The sequence below is a fragment of the Schistocerca cancellata genome, chromosome 6, assembly GCF_023864275.1.
Source record: "Schistocerca cancellata isolate TAMUIC-IGC-003103 chromosome 6, iqSchCanc2.1, whole genome shotgun sequence".
Taxonomy (NCBI): domain Eukaryota; kingdom Metazoa; phylum Arthropoda; class Insecta; order Orthoptera; family Acrididae; genus Schistocerca; species Schistocerca cancellata.
Window position 1 is genome coordinate 291,184,940 of NC_064631.1, and position 14,723 is coordinate 291,199,662.

Consider the following 14,723-nt stretch of genomic DNA (forward strand, 5'->3'; position numbering starts at 1 on the left):
CTAAACAGTCAGGCTTTCCTAAACAGTCAGGCTTTCCTAAACAGTCAGGCTTTCCTAAACAGTCAGGCTTTCCTAAACAGTCAGGCTTTCCTAAACAGTCAGGCTTTCCTAAACAGTCAGGCTTTCCTAAACAGTCAGGCTTTCCTAAACAGTCAGGCTTTCCTAAACAGTCAGGCTTTCCTAAACAGTCAGGCTTTCCTAAACAGTCAGGCTTTCCTAAACAGTCAGGCTTTCCTAAACAGTCAGGCTTTCCTAAACAGTCAGGCTTTCCTAAACAGTCAGGCTTTCCTAAACAGTCAGGCTTTCCTAAACAGTCAGACTTTCCTAAACAGTCAGACTTTCCTAAACAGTCAGACTTTCCTAAACAGTCAGACTTTCCTAAACAGTCAGACTTTCCTAAACAGTCAGACTTTCCTAAACAGTCAGACTTTCCTAAACAGTCAGACTTTCCTAAACAGTCAGACTTTCCTAAACAGTCAGACTTTCCTAAACAGTCAGACTTTTGTACACAGTCCAATTTAGCCACCATCAAGAATGACGATGATGAAATGACGAGGTCAACGAAAACACACTGCGTCTGGGCAGAGAAAGTCCCCAACCCGGCCAGGAATCGAACCTGGGACCCTGTGATCGAGAGGCAGCAACGCTAGCCACTAGACCACGAGCTGTGGACAATGCTTGAGATGGTGTAAAGAGCGACGCCATTAGACAGTGGATGACTGGAAACGAGAGATTTGGTGTGGTGAATCAAGATATACCCAGTGGCAACCTGATGGTAGGGTTTGGGTTTGGTGAACGCTTGGAGAACGTTACATGTCATCAGGATCACTGACAATAGTGAAGGAAAGGAGGATGTGGTGTTAGGGTGTGGGGATGTTTTTCGTGGTTAGGGTATGGTCGTCTCATTGGGTATAAGAAAACGCTAAATGTGGAAGAGTATGAGCAAATCTTATAGCACTGTGTACTGTGTGCAGTAGAACAGTTCGGAGACGTCTATTATTTGTATTGTGACAATGCACACTGTCATCAGGCAGTACCTCTGTTTGGTTTGTGGACAATAACATACCTAAAATTAACTGGCCTGCCGAGAGTCCCATCCTAAACGCGATGGAACACCTCTGGGACTAGATACAACATCGACTTTCCACCATACCCCAGCGTCCAACATCACTACCTTTTTCTTTTTTCGGGTTTTGAGGAAGACTGGGCTGTCATTTGTCCATAGCCCATCAGACACCTCACTGAAAGTGTCCCAGTTAGAGTTGAAGCCATCATAAAGGCGAAGTGTGAAACACATCCCATATTAATGTCCACCACTAGGTGTCTGGATACTTCTGATCAGATAGAGTAAAATGAGCAACCCTCCTTTACTAACATCAACAGATAATTATCGCTTAAATGTTTATGTGCCACTATACATGGAAAACACACATGGTTAATAATGAAACTGATGATTTTCAGAAATAACGCAATGCAGCACTTATAACTTCACTTGTGGTATGTAGAAAGCAAAGTCAGCCATATATGTTGTTTCTGTAGAAGTAGTTAAAACTGGAAGGAAAGTAATAAAAAAGACTGTTCACAGAATTTCTGCAGAGGAAGAGAGTTCCCAAAAATTAAAAGTGTTGGAATTATTCTACTTTCCAAAAATGAAGAGACACGAGACAAGAAAAAAGGTGAACCAATCAGCACCCTCACCTTAATGAACAGCGGATAAACTATAGCAGATGCAGAACTAAATAGACTAAATTTGAAAGAATCCTGGAAGTCAGTTTAATTAATACTATAATAACGTTCAAACATTTCACTGAATATTGTGCATATTTATAAGGAAATCATAGGACGAACTGACTAGTTTTCAATTTTTTGTGTGAAAACAATGGTTGGATAGCCAGCAGAAGAAAAACAGAAGGGTTAACATGGTGTGGAGTGCTTTTGATAAACTAATTAGCCCTTTTATAACTAAGCTTCCAATCTGTCAGAAGTGCATAGTTTACAATCTGTGTATTGGCAGTTTTTAGTTAATAGATATATAAGAAATGGACTTTTAATGCGAAAATTGAGGGTTGCTTAGCGACCGATGGAGAGATTGGGGATTACTGGGAGAGAGAGGAACGGTCCAGCAATAGACCGGAGTGGAAGGCGTAATTATGAATGAAATGGAGATGGCAGGACATGTACCGAGGCAAATGGACCAAAGGCGATCTCGCTAAGCTCAAAGATTTAAGAAAAGATAAAGACAATGCAAGGCAAGGTTGGTAAAGTTTGGAAGGTAGGAGACGAGGTACTGGCAGAAGTAAGGCTGTGAGTACCGAGCGTGAGTCGTGCTTCGGTAGCTCAGTTGGTAGAGCACTTGCCCGCGATAGGCAAAGGTCCCGAGTTCGAGTCTCGGTCGGGCACACAGTTTTAATCTGCCAGGAAATTTCAAGGTTGGTAAGATTTGCGGTGTCAGCCCAGCTCCCCTCGTATTTTGTTTTTTTTTTTTTTCACGCACACAATTTACTACAGATGTGTGTGAAATCTAATGGGACTTAACTGCTAAGGTCATGAGTCCCTAAGCTTACACACTACTTAACCTAAATTAGCCTAAGGACAAACACAAACACCCATGCCCGAGGGAGGATTCGAACCTCAGCCGGGACCAGCCCCACAGTCCATGACTGCAGCGCCTTAGACCGCTCGGCCAATTTACTACAAATGTACGTAATAGTCACGCAAATCCTAGTCAGAGATTGGTCTGTTATGCTACACAGCGTTGCTGAATACACCTTGCAGTTTTAGCCGTTTACATAGAAAAATGTAACTATGGAGAGAGCGTCGCATGGGATGCATTCATACCGAATTAAGAAATTCGCTGAACCAATAAAAGCAGGATCTACATGTCGTTGCAATGAGTTACCGGCATCTACAAGTATATTACTTCGCGATTAACCAGTCTCACTTGCAGAAGTAAGTCGCCTAACTAACGTCTTCTAGAGACAAAAAGTTTAAAATGTTTGCATAATCTATTCATTAAGATGTATAATCTTATGTTAAAAGTTTAACACAGCAAGATAAGTTCTACAGTTAGAAACTGCGCATCTATCTCGAGGAAGCGTAACTAAGGCCACGCAAATACCAGGACTACAATTATCTAGTATCTGAGAATGAAATCACTTAACGACTGCCATCAAGCTTTGCACATAATTTGAAACGCATTAACTCATTTCTAAAGAAATCAGAAGTTTGAAGCTGCTTCACACGTGGAGTACGATTCTGTAAATAATCGGGCTTTACTGAAAATAAATACGGAGAAAATGTTGCTAGCGATGAATGTAGACGTCGGTCGACGCTAGTCATCAATCTGTTACCAGAAATTTTTTTTCCGTCCACGTTCAAATTCGTTGCCTTCCCCAAGTCTCCATCAAAACGTTAGCTTCCAAGCTAATATAGACATCTGTCTACGCTACAGATCAGTATGCCACCACTATCACGAACTCAGACGGCGAGGGAGGGGCAGGGAGCAATATTTTTGTAGATGCCACTGATTCAACGTAATGAAAAATAATCGGGCCTATCTGGAGGAAAATTTGTGCATATAAAATCCCAGGCTTGCCGATGGCAGGATTTGAAGCTACGACCGCCAGTTACCTTCTAATTGCGCTGTCTCCACAGGGCCGCCTGCTTACAATGTTAGTGGCAGCGGGAGTGTGACGTAGAGGTGGGCAGTCTGAGGACAGGTAAACTCACGATTTCGATGAACTGGCGTCCTCTAGAGCAGACGTCGAGTATTCGAATATCATCCGGGAACAAGACGTCCCCTATGTCTTTGCAGATTGGTTGGTGTAGGCAGCACTCGAAACCAAACGAAAACAAATGTTGTCGCACGTGTATATTTCTAGCTACTTCTTGCTCATTTAACATTAGCAACAGCTTTCACTTGTTCGCTTGCACATTTTTCGAATTATCTGCCATAAGTTGAATTGGAGTGCAATAGAGGAGCGAGCCTCCTTCTCCCTCCCTATTGAAATCTCACCTGTGATGACAGACTGACCTGTTGCGTACCCCTAATTTAGGTCAGATTTGGCTGTAATAATTTTGTTGTGAGTTGTCAAAGTCAACGAATATGAATATGAAATAAACGATGCCGTAACACACTGATCTGTAGCGTAGCCTGTTGTCGATGTTAGTGCCATATTTGAAGCACTTTTCGTTATAACAGTTATAACTGCACGGTCAATTAAGAAAAATGTATATCAGAGGATGGACAAGCCTTCGAAGAGTATTTTGGTGCATATCGTGTACATATATCGTGCTTAAACTACGAAAATACGGGGAGGTTGCTATAGGTAACTTTTATAGTGAGTTAATTTCGAAGCATCATAATAACTATGACCAATCACGAAGTGATAATCAGTTTATCACCAAGCAAAGACATGAGACTATATATGTAAAAACATCTACTTTTTCCATCGAAAGTTTCCACAACCAGGTCTTTTTTTAGTATCACATTCGTTGGTTCCGCCAACTCGAAACCAAACTGCTCTTTTTTCACCATCGTCGGCTTCGCCAACTTACAATAAGACTGTGGATATATCCATCGAAAGGTCACACGACAGCAGCCATTAACATCACGTCACTGGCCAAAGATGACGGCTCGTATCGAACATGTCCATTGACTGCCCTCCCCTATTGTAAAAAAAAAATAGTAAAACTTTATATTTTTACGTGCACTACTTTATAAATTTTTCAGGTAACTATCAGAATAGCATGAAGTAAAATGTATAGCGTGAAAACTACAGTCTCGAAAACAACATGAAATTTCAGAAATTTAGAGCTATGTTCAATACGCCTTACTTGCGAGAGAGCGTGCACGCGTGGGCCTGACTGAAGGAAAGATTCCAGCCAGTAAAAGGCAGACCATTCACAGCCTAACTACCCCTGATTTCAACAACAAACGCTATACGATTCCTGAGTCGACAGGTATATCCAGGAAACCACAGGAACTTGATTAAGGCAAATCAGATAAGGAAAGATCGTCAACAAAGAAAAAAATAACGAAAACGCTGACTTCTCAAAAGTAGGCGGACGCGACTGGAAAAAAAACATCCCACTAGTTTATACGCTTGCATAGCCACGGTCTGCAGACTTGAATTTACAGTCACGGTGCTAAGCAAAATACTGATAATGTTGAATACTCACTACTAGTAAACGGCTTATCTTGGGCATTATGTCCGTGGCAGGTTTATATCTAATGGCTTCTAGGAGCAGCATCAATTTGACATTCAGTATTTCATATAATTATTGGCTTCATTTAAAAATTTAAAATGCTGTCAATCTCCTCACTAAGAACAGTAATCTTATGTTAAAGGTTTAACACAGTAAGTATTAAAGTTAGAAACCGCATATCTCTTCACAAGGCCGTTTTGTGAACATTTCTCCACAAAAGTGACATATCATTTGCCCCCCCCCCCCCCTTACCTCTTACATTTTCAACCGTGTCAGCTGCCGCTACTAATTTTGATTAACTAGCGCCCCTCTAAGCAGCGGAAAGCGGCCCACACTATCGAGGCAGAGTAACTCACGGCCCGCAAATCATCCAGACTTTATTCATCCACTACTTGAAAATGAGAGTATTTAGTGACTTGCAACACACTTCACAGAATTTCAAACCGTTTCGAAACTTTTTCTCGATGACGCACCCCACAAAACGACGAAAAGAGTAAGTTTATCACATACATCTCGCCGTTCATGCAATTAAACTGCAGCATCAGGCATGACATTTTCATTTGTCACTTGGTTGCTACTGACTATTCGCAACACATTTTGCAGACAATACCCACATACACCACCTAATGTACATGCAACATTATGTCACTGGACGACACATAGCCCGGGACCTATGAAGTTTTGTAAGTGGCAGTTCGATTCTTTAAAGAATCGGGGTTGGGATTTACTGGTGATTTTATATCCTGTAAAATACTATGTTGTCAAAGTTGGGAAGGTTTGTTGCTGTTATAGTTCTTAAGTCAATTACATGACATATGTACTGGCCAAATTTTTCTTGGAGAATGCGCACAAGAGCGGGTGCAGGATTCGGTTTTGACAAAGGGGTCTTAGTTTCTCCAACACTTCCTCCACCCTACCGCGAAAAAATATAATTTTTCCTTTGTCCACATTTACCAAGCCGCAGTTGCGAATGATTTTAATATTACTGACAAGTGATTTTGCTTTTATTTGGTGGCGGTGGGGAGGGGGGGGAGGAGGGAATGTCCGGGTTCATGATCCCGTGACACCATTCCCCCTTAGATCCTCGCCTGTCTGCAATTACTTGGAAACTGCGCTAAAATGATGTACTAAACATTGATGTTAACAAAGTGTTATTATATTATTGTTATTATCACTAGTAGTACAGGAATTAAACATTTTTTGTATTTCATTGTAATGCCAATGTTAATAGTCAAGCGTGCCCTTACGCGATGGGCCGGCCGGGCGGTTCTAGGCGCTACAGTCTGGAACCGCGCGACCGCTGCGGTCGCAGGTTCGCATCCTGCCTCGGGCATGGATGTGTGTGATGTCCTTAGGTTAATTAGGTTTAAGTAGTTCTAAGTTCTAGGGGACTGATGACCACAGATGTTAAGTCCCGTAGTGCTCAGAGCCATTTGAACCATTTTGAACCTTAACGCGATACTCAGGGACAATGGGAGGGGGGGGGGGGGGGGGAGGGTGCGCGCCCCCACCCCCTTGCTAGTAGTCAGGGGGAAAAACAATAATGTACAGTAGCTACGTTTGTTTCTTTCAAGAATATGATTTAAAAGTCGGTATCACGCAGGTTTTTAACGGGGTCGGAACTGGAAATTTGTTATGGCTATTTACAAGTCACCATTCGTCTTCCAAAAATATTATAAATAATCCATACACACAAGTCTCGCCGCCTCTCCCACCTGCAGACTATAGTACAGGCACCCTTGTTAATAGCGTTTTATTAAAACTTTTTATATTTTAATTGCCGTTCTTACTACAATCGCATTCATCTTTGGAACGTTAAATGCTACATTCGACGAAAAGCAAACTCTGACACCACCCCGAAACCTGACACAACTGAATCCTGGTTCGTGTCTGACACTACACACACACATCCGAGAGCTATACGTGTACATTCGGAGGTGTGGATGAAGCGTGCGGTGGCACTAAGAGGTAAGCAGTACACCTAGAGAGCTCTGGGATGTGTAATCGTTTCTCTCGAGCACTCACTGGTATGCGGTGTACTCACAACTCTTTCTTGGGCGGTTCGGCGTAGTCGAGCTGGGCGGCGCAGGAGGCGAGCAGAGCGGCGGCCAGCAGCAGCCGCAGCGGCAGCGGCGACGCCATCGCGGCGACTGACGCCTCGCAGCCCCAGTGGACGGCCGCGCACACCCCGCTAATTATAGACGCGCCTGGCGGCAGCCCAGCGCTGCGCACTGCCCCGACACTCGCCTGCCCGCCATTTGTTACCCGCCGCTGCTGCTCCCAGCACCCGGAGAAGCACAAACACAACGAGTGGCGCGGTGCCGTTCGCACCATCTCGGCTGCAGGATAGAGCCGAAATCATCGCCGCGCTAGAGAATCGGCATAATACTCCACCAACAACGCGACAAAAAAAATCTAAAGTTATACACTGAGATCATGTCATAGGATAGCCGCGCGGGATTAGCCGAGCGGTCTCAGGCGCTGCAGTCATGGACTGTGTGGCTGGTCACGGCGGAGGTTCGAGTCTTCCCTCGGGCATGGGTGTGCGTGTTTGTCCTTACGATAATTTAGGTTACGTAGAGTGTAAGACTAGGGACTGATGACCTTAGCAGCTAAGTCCCATAAGATTTCACACACATTTGAACATAAGTCATTGGATAGCTCCGCTACGGTCGCAGTTTCGAATCCTGCCTCGGGCATGCATGTGTGTGAGATGTCCTTAGGTTAGTTAGGTTTAAGTAGTTCTAAGTTCTAGGGGACTGGTGACCTCAGATGTTAAGTCCCATAGTGCTCAGAGCCATTTGAACCATTTTTCATTGGATAGCTGTATCCACATACACTATGTGATCAAAAGTATCCGGACACCAGGCTGGAAATGACTTAAAAGTTCATGGTGGCCTCCATTGGTAATGCTGGAATTCAGTATGGTATTGGTCCACCTTTAGCCTTGATGACAGCTTCCGCTCTCGCAGGCGTGCGTTCAGTCAGGTGCTGGAAGGTTTCTTGGGGAATGGCAGCCTATTCTTCACGGAGTGCTGCAATGAAGAGAGGTATCGATGTCGGTCAGTGGAGACCTGCCACGAAGTCGGCGTTCCAAAACATCCCAAAGATGTTCTATAGGATTCAGGTCAGGACTCTGTGCAGGCCAGTCCATTACAGGGATATATACGAAGACAGTAACTGTTCTCGAAAGAAGGGATACTGTTGATGACCGTGCAGCTTTTCCCTGGAATAAATGATGATTAACTGAAACCCTCAGCTGCCGACAGGTGTTGTTGATATACCACGATGTGGGCAGCTGAAAATGTGTTCCCCGACCGGGACTCGAACCCGGGATCTCCTGCTTACATGGCAGACGCTCTATCCATCTGAGCCACCGAGGACACAGATGAATAGCGCGACTTCAGGGACTTATCCCTTGCACGTTTCCCGTGAGACCCACATTCCCAACCGTCCACAATTCTACATATGTAATGTGCCTTATAGACATTTGCCCATCCACTCATTGCCCAAACTCTTACGGGAATCGCCAAAATGTGCGCGAGGAAGGAGTGGATGGGCAAATGTCTATAAGGTACATTACATATGTAGAATTGTGGACAGTTGGGAATGTGAGTCTCACGGGAAACGTGCAAGGGATAAGCCCCTACAGTCGCGCTATTCATCTGTGTCCTCGGTGGCTCAGGTGGATAGAGCGCCTGCCATGTAAGCAGGAGATCCCGGGTTCGAGTCCCAGTCGGGGAACACATTTTCAGCTGCCCACATCGAGGTATATCAACAACACCTGTCGGCAGCTGAGGGTTTCAGTTAATCATCATTCATTAAAGGGATGTTATTGTCGTCGAACCACTCCGCCACAAGCCTTGCATTACAGGTGATTGATCGTGTTGAAAGATGCAGTCGCTATCCCCGAATTGCTCTTCAACAGTAGGAAGCAAGAAGGTGCTTATTAGGTCAATGTAGGCCTGTGCTGTGATAGTGCCACGCAAAACAAGAAGGAGTGCAAGCCCCCTCCGTGAAAAGCACGACCACACCATAACACCACCGCATCCGAATTTTACTGTTGGCACTACACACGTTGGCAGATGACGTTCACCTGGCATTCGCCATTCCCTGCCATCGGATCGTCACATTGTGTACCACACAACGTTTTTCCACTGTTCAATCGTCCAATGTTTACGCTCCTTACACCAAGTGAGGCGTCGTTTGGCATTTACCGGTGTGATGTGTGGCTTATGAGCAGCCGCTCAACCACGACATCCAAGTTTTCTCACCTCCCGCCTGACTGTCATAGTACTTGTAGTGGATCCTGATGCAGTTTGGAATTCCTGTGTAATGGTCGGGATAGATGTCTCCCTATTACACATTACGACCCTCTTCAACTCTCGGCGGTCTCTGTCAGTCAATAGACGAGGTCGGCCTGAACGCTTTTGTGTTGTACATGTCCCTTCACGTTTCCACTTCACTATCACATGTGGACCTAGGGATGTTTAGGAGTGTGGAAATCTCGCGTACAGACGTATGACACAAGTGACATCTAATCACCTGACCGCATTTGAAGTCCGTGAGTTCCGCGGAGCTCCCCATTCTGCTCTCTCACGATGTCTAATGACTACTGAGGTCGCTGATATAGAGTACCTGGCAGCAGGTGGCAGCACAATGCATCTAATATGAAAAACGTATGTTTTGGGGGTGTCCGGATACTTTTGATAACATAGTGTATACAGATGGCGGGAGTATCGCGCACACAAGGCATAAAGAGGCAGTGCACTGGCGGAACAGTCATTTGTGCTCAAGTCATTCATGTGAAAAGTTTCCGACGTGATCAGGGCCAGGCGACGGGAATTAACGGACTTCAAACGCGGAGTTACAGTTGGAGCTAGACGCACGAGACATTCAATTTCGGAAATCGTTAGGGAATTCAATACTCTGAGATCTACAGTATCAAGAGAGTGCCGAGAATACCACAATTCAGGGGTTACCTCTCGCCACGGACGACGCAAAGGCCGACCGAGGGCAACGGCGTTTGTGTAGAGTTGTCGGTGCTGACAGACAAGCAACACTGTATGAAATAGCCGCAGAAATCAATGTGGAACGTATCTGCTAGGAGAGTGCGGCGAAATTTGGCGTTAACGGGTTGTGGCAGTAGATGACCGACGAGAATCTACATCTACATCTACAGCCATACTTCGCAAGCCACCTGACGGTGTGTGGCGGAGGGTACTTTGAGTACCTCTATCGTTTCTCCCTTCTATTCCAGTCGCTTATTGTTCGTGGAAAGAAAGATTGTCGGTATTCCTCTGTGTGGGCTCTATTCTCTCTGATTTTATCCTCATGGTCTCTTCGCGAAATATACGTAGGAGTGAGCAATATACTGCTTGACTCCTCGGTGAAGGTATGTTCTCGAACTTAAACAAAAGCCCGTACCGAGCTACTGAACGTCTCTCCCACAGAGTCTTCCACTTATATATCATCTCCGTAATGCTTGCGCGATTACTAAATGATCCTGTAACGAAGCATGCTGCTCTCCATTGGATCTTCTCTATCTCTTCTATCAACCCTATCTGGTACGGCTCCCACACTGGTGAGCAATATTCAAGTAGTGGGCGAACAAGTGTATTGTAACCTACTTCCTTTGTTTTCGGATTGCATTTCCTTAGAATTCTTCCAGTGAATCTCAGTCTGGCATCTGCTTTACCGAAGATCAACTTCATATGATCATTCCATTTTAAATCACTCCTAATGCCTACTTCCAGATAATTTATGGAATTAACTGCTTCCAGTTGCTGACTGGCTATATTGTAGCTAAAAGATAAAGGATCTTTCTTTCTATGTATTTGCAGCACATTACACTTGTCTACATTGAGATTCAATTGTCATTCCCTGCACCATACATCAATTCGTTGCAGATCCTCCTGCATTTCAGTACAATTTTCCATTGTTACAACCTCTCGATATACTACAGCATCACCCGCAAAAAGCCTCAGTGAACTTCTGATGTTATCCATAAGGTCATTTATGTATATTGTGAATAGCAACGGTCCTATGACACTCCCCTGCGGCACACCTGAAATCACTCTTACTTCGGAAGACTTCTCTCCATTGAGAATGACAAGCTGCGTTCTGTTATCTAGGAACTCTTCAGTCCAATCACACAATTGGTCTGATAGTCTATATGTTCTTACTTTGTTCATTAAACGACTGTGGGGAACTGTATCGAACGCCTTGCGGAAGTCAAGAAACACGGCATCTACCTGGGAACCCATGTCTATGGCCATCTGAGTCTCGTGGACGAATAGCGCGAGCTGGGTTTCACATGATCGTCTTTTTTGAAACCGATGCTGTTTCCTACAGCATAGATTTCTAGTCTCCAGAAGAGTCGTTATACTCTAACATAATACGTGTTCCAAAATTCCACAACTGATCGATGTTAGAGATATAGGTCTATAGTTCTGCACATCTGTTCGATGTCCCTTCCTGAAAATGGGGATGACCTGTGCTCTTTTCCAATCCTGTGGAATGCTACGCTCTTCTAGATACCTACGGTACACCGCTGCAAGAAGGGGGTGCAAGTTCCTTCGCATACTCTGTGTAAAATCGAACTGGTATACCATCAGGTCCAACGGCCTTTCCTCTTTTGAGCGATTTTAATTGTTTTTCTATCCCTCTGTCATCTATTTCGATACCTACAATTGCCTTTGCTAACAGCACGACATTGCCTACAGCGCCTCTCCTGAGCTTGTGACCTTGTTAGCTGGATCCTAGACCAGTGGAAAACTGTGGCCCAGTCAGATGAGTCCCAAGTTCAGATCATGGCATGGTTCGACTGTGACACAGACCGCCACGAAGCCATGGACGCAAGCTGTCAACAAGACACCGAGCAGCTTGGTGGTGGCTCCATAATGGTGTGGGCTGTGTTTACATGGAATGCACTGGGTCCTCTGGTCCAACTGAGCTAATCACTGACTTGAAATGTTATGTTTGGCTGCTTGGAGACCATTTGCAGCCATTCATGGACTTCATGTTCACAAACATATCACCGGGCCACAATTGTTCACGATCGGTTTAAAGAACATTCTCAACAATCTGACTGGTTGGTTTGGAGATTAAAGGGACTAAATGGCAGGGTCATCAGCCCCTTTTTCCTCATGCAAACAGGTCTCAGGTTAAAATCTTTCCCAAAAGGAGTCAAGGACAGTAAAAAAAGGCATAAAACTAACTGGGAACCACACTGACAGAGAAAAAAATAATTTGGCCACCTACATCGCCCGACACGAATCATATCCAACAGCTACAGGACATAATCGAGAGGTGAGCTCAAGTACAAAATCCTGCACCAGCAACACTTTTGCAATTATGGACGGCTGTTAAGGCAGCGTGCTAAATATTTCTGCAGGGGACTCCCAACGATTTGTTGAGTGCATGCCAAGTCGAATTGCTGCACTGCACCAGGCAGAAGGAGGTCCGACACGATATTAGGAGGTATCCCATGACTTTCTTCATCTCAGTGTAGAGTTAACTGCTAAAAACACACTACCTCTCATGGTCCCCAGCAGTATTAAACTGTGGTGAAGCAAACGTGCGTGTGGCATTGTTAGCCGCGAGTCCATTTTTGAAGAATTTGGCCACGTGGTGCAAGTCTTTCACTTGACACTACTTTGGCAACTTGTGTATCCTTAATGTTGAGATTATGCTGAGGAAACACACACACCCACTCCCAAGTGGAGCAAATCCCGACCCAGACAGAAAATGAACTCAGGGCTCCATGATTGAGAGTCTGCAACACTAGCCACAAGGCCACAACCTGCTGACTACGGTTAAGTGGAATTGCATAGCATCATTGCTAGAAATCTGTGTGAACTCTGCACCCCTAAATTCCAGGAGCGGGGAATTGCTCCATTCCCTCCTCTTCGGATGCTCTACTGCGAAGGTGACATACCGGTGTAGGGCCCAGACCTTGCGACCCATATGTTCTGTTCACTATCATACTCCTCAAACCACAGTTCTCTGCCTGGGGACTGAGTGTTTGGGTTGTCCTCATCATTTCATCATTATCATGATTATTGTTTGGAGTGACAACTGTGCTGCACAAAACAACAATTAAATGGTGGTATTTCTTTTTCTGGCGGCAAATGGGTTGCTCACATGAACTGAACAATGGTTTCTTGTTAGAGGGCACAGCTTCCTCCCCTGCGACTTTCAGTTTGCCTTGATAGAGAGAAGAAAGTCGGTGACGAAGGCATCTGTAACCAGCGACCTATGCAAAATTGTCGAGGAAGCAAAGGTTGTTAGAGCTTTCAAAATAATGTCTATGAATACTTCCGATTTTTTTTGTATTCAAGGTATAGCAGACAAGATACACTCTACCAAAAAAAAAAAAAAAAAAAAAAAAAAAAAAAAAAAAAAAAAAAAAAAAAAAAACTGGACATTTCAAAGGCTGTCAGCATCACATATGATTCAACAGATATAGCACGTGTAGTAATAAGAGAATGTTACACCAACATGGAATGGATCCTATGGTGAATGTGCTCAAAACACGGAAACATGAATCTATTTCCTTGATCTATTCAATTACAGATGAAAAGAAGAAAGCTGTAAAGGCTATGATAACTTACATGGAGGAGAATGAGCATAAAGAATATTATATACAGATCTGTGGAGAGTGACAAAGAACAAAGCACCTAGAATAACTCGATGGCACTTAGCACCTTTCATAAGTGTTTCTGTCTGAATTGCCTTCAGCACCAAACAATTCCAACTCTGTCATGAAACTACCACTAATGTACGATAAGAGACCCTCATGTGTAACATGAAAAAGTTTGAGGAATAAATAATTAAAACATTGCACTACAGGCAGTTTGTTTGTAATAACTTCAGTTCATAAATTTGGCACTTTGCACCTTTCTGCAATTAAGTATCCAATTTTCACATAGGCTGCAGCTGTTGCAGTGTCTTCAATTATTACCACTAGTGCCATGGATAAACAGGTGAGTTCCTCCATGCCATAATACTGCCCCTGCCTGCGTCCAAGGCGTAATGCATGTTTCGTGCAGCCATTCACCTGGATGACGGTTTACTTGGACATGGCCATCTACCTGGTGTAACAATAAATGTGATTCATCAAATTGGGTGACATATTTCCACTGATTCACAGTCCAGTGCCCCCCTTACAAGCCCCCTTATGCCACCAGGTGGCATTCAATCATGCAGTGGGCAGTAGTCATAATATTTTGGCTAATTAGCATGTACTTGAGGAAGAACCCCTCTCACAATCTGAAATCGACCTGGACATTTGCCCTTCATACCACATCTAACTCACACCCTTCCCCCCTGCCCCCCGAAAGTATGGCTCCCTTCTTTCTTTCCATTCTACTCTTTCCTCTTTCTGCCTTGCCTCCACCGGACTTACACTTATTCCAACCCATAACTCCTTATCACCCATCCTCCTGTCCCAAACACCAATCCTCCTGCCTCTTTAATACCCCACACCAGAAACACTCAATCTCTCCTCTTCA

General features: G+C 44.4%; 1 protein-coding gene and 2 non-coding genes across 5 annotated transcripts in view; 1 reads left to right on the top strand and 2 right to left on the bottom strand.

Annotated features, from left to right (window-relative positions):
- The window catches only part of LOC126190697 (voltage-dependent calcium channel subunit alpha-2/delta-3-like), a 398,470-nt gene extending 391,112 nt beyond the window's left edge, over positions 1-7,358 (bottom strand). For all 3 annotated transcript variants that reach the window (XM_049931163.1, XM_049931162.1, XM_049931161.1), the window contains exon 1: positions 7,253-7,358. In XM_049931163.1, the coding sequence (XP_049787120.1) occupies positions 7,253-7,350 (98 nt within the window). In that variant the 5' untranslated portion in view covers positions 7,351-7,358. The remainder of the gene's footprint in view (positions 1-7,252) is intronic.
- A 1,159-nt stretch (positions 7,359-8,517) lies between these two features.
- Trnat-ugu (transfer RNA threonine (anticodon UGU)) lies at positions 8,518-8,591 on the bottom strand. The gene has a single exon. It is a non-coding gene; the product is annotated as a tRNA-Thr (tRNA).
- Positions 8,592-8,878: 287 nt separating this feature from the next.
- Trnat-ugu (transfer RNA threonine (anticodon UGU)) lies at positions 8,879-8,952 on the top strand. Its single transcript has one exon. It is a non-coding gene; the product is annotated as a tRNA-Thr (tRNA).
- The last annotated feature ends 5,771 nt before the right edge of the window (positions 8,953-14,723 follow it).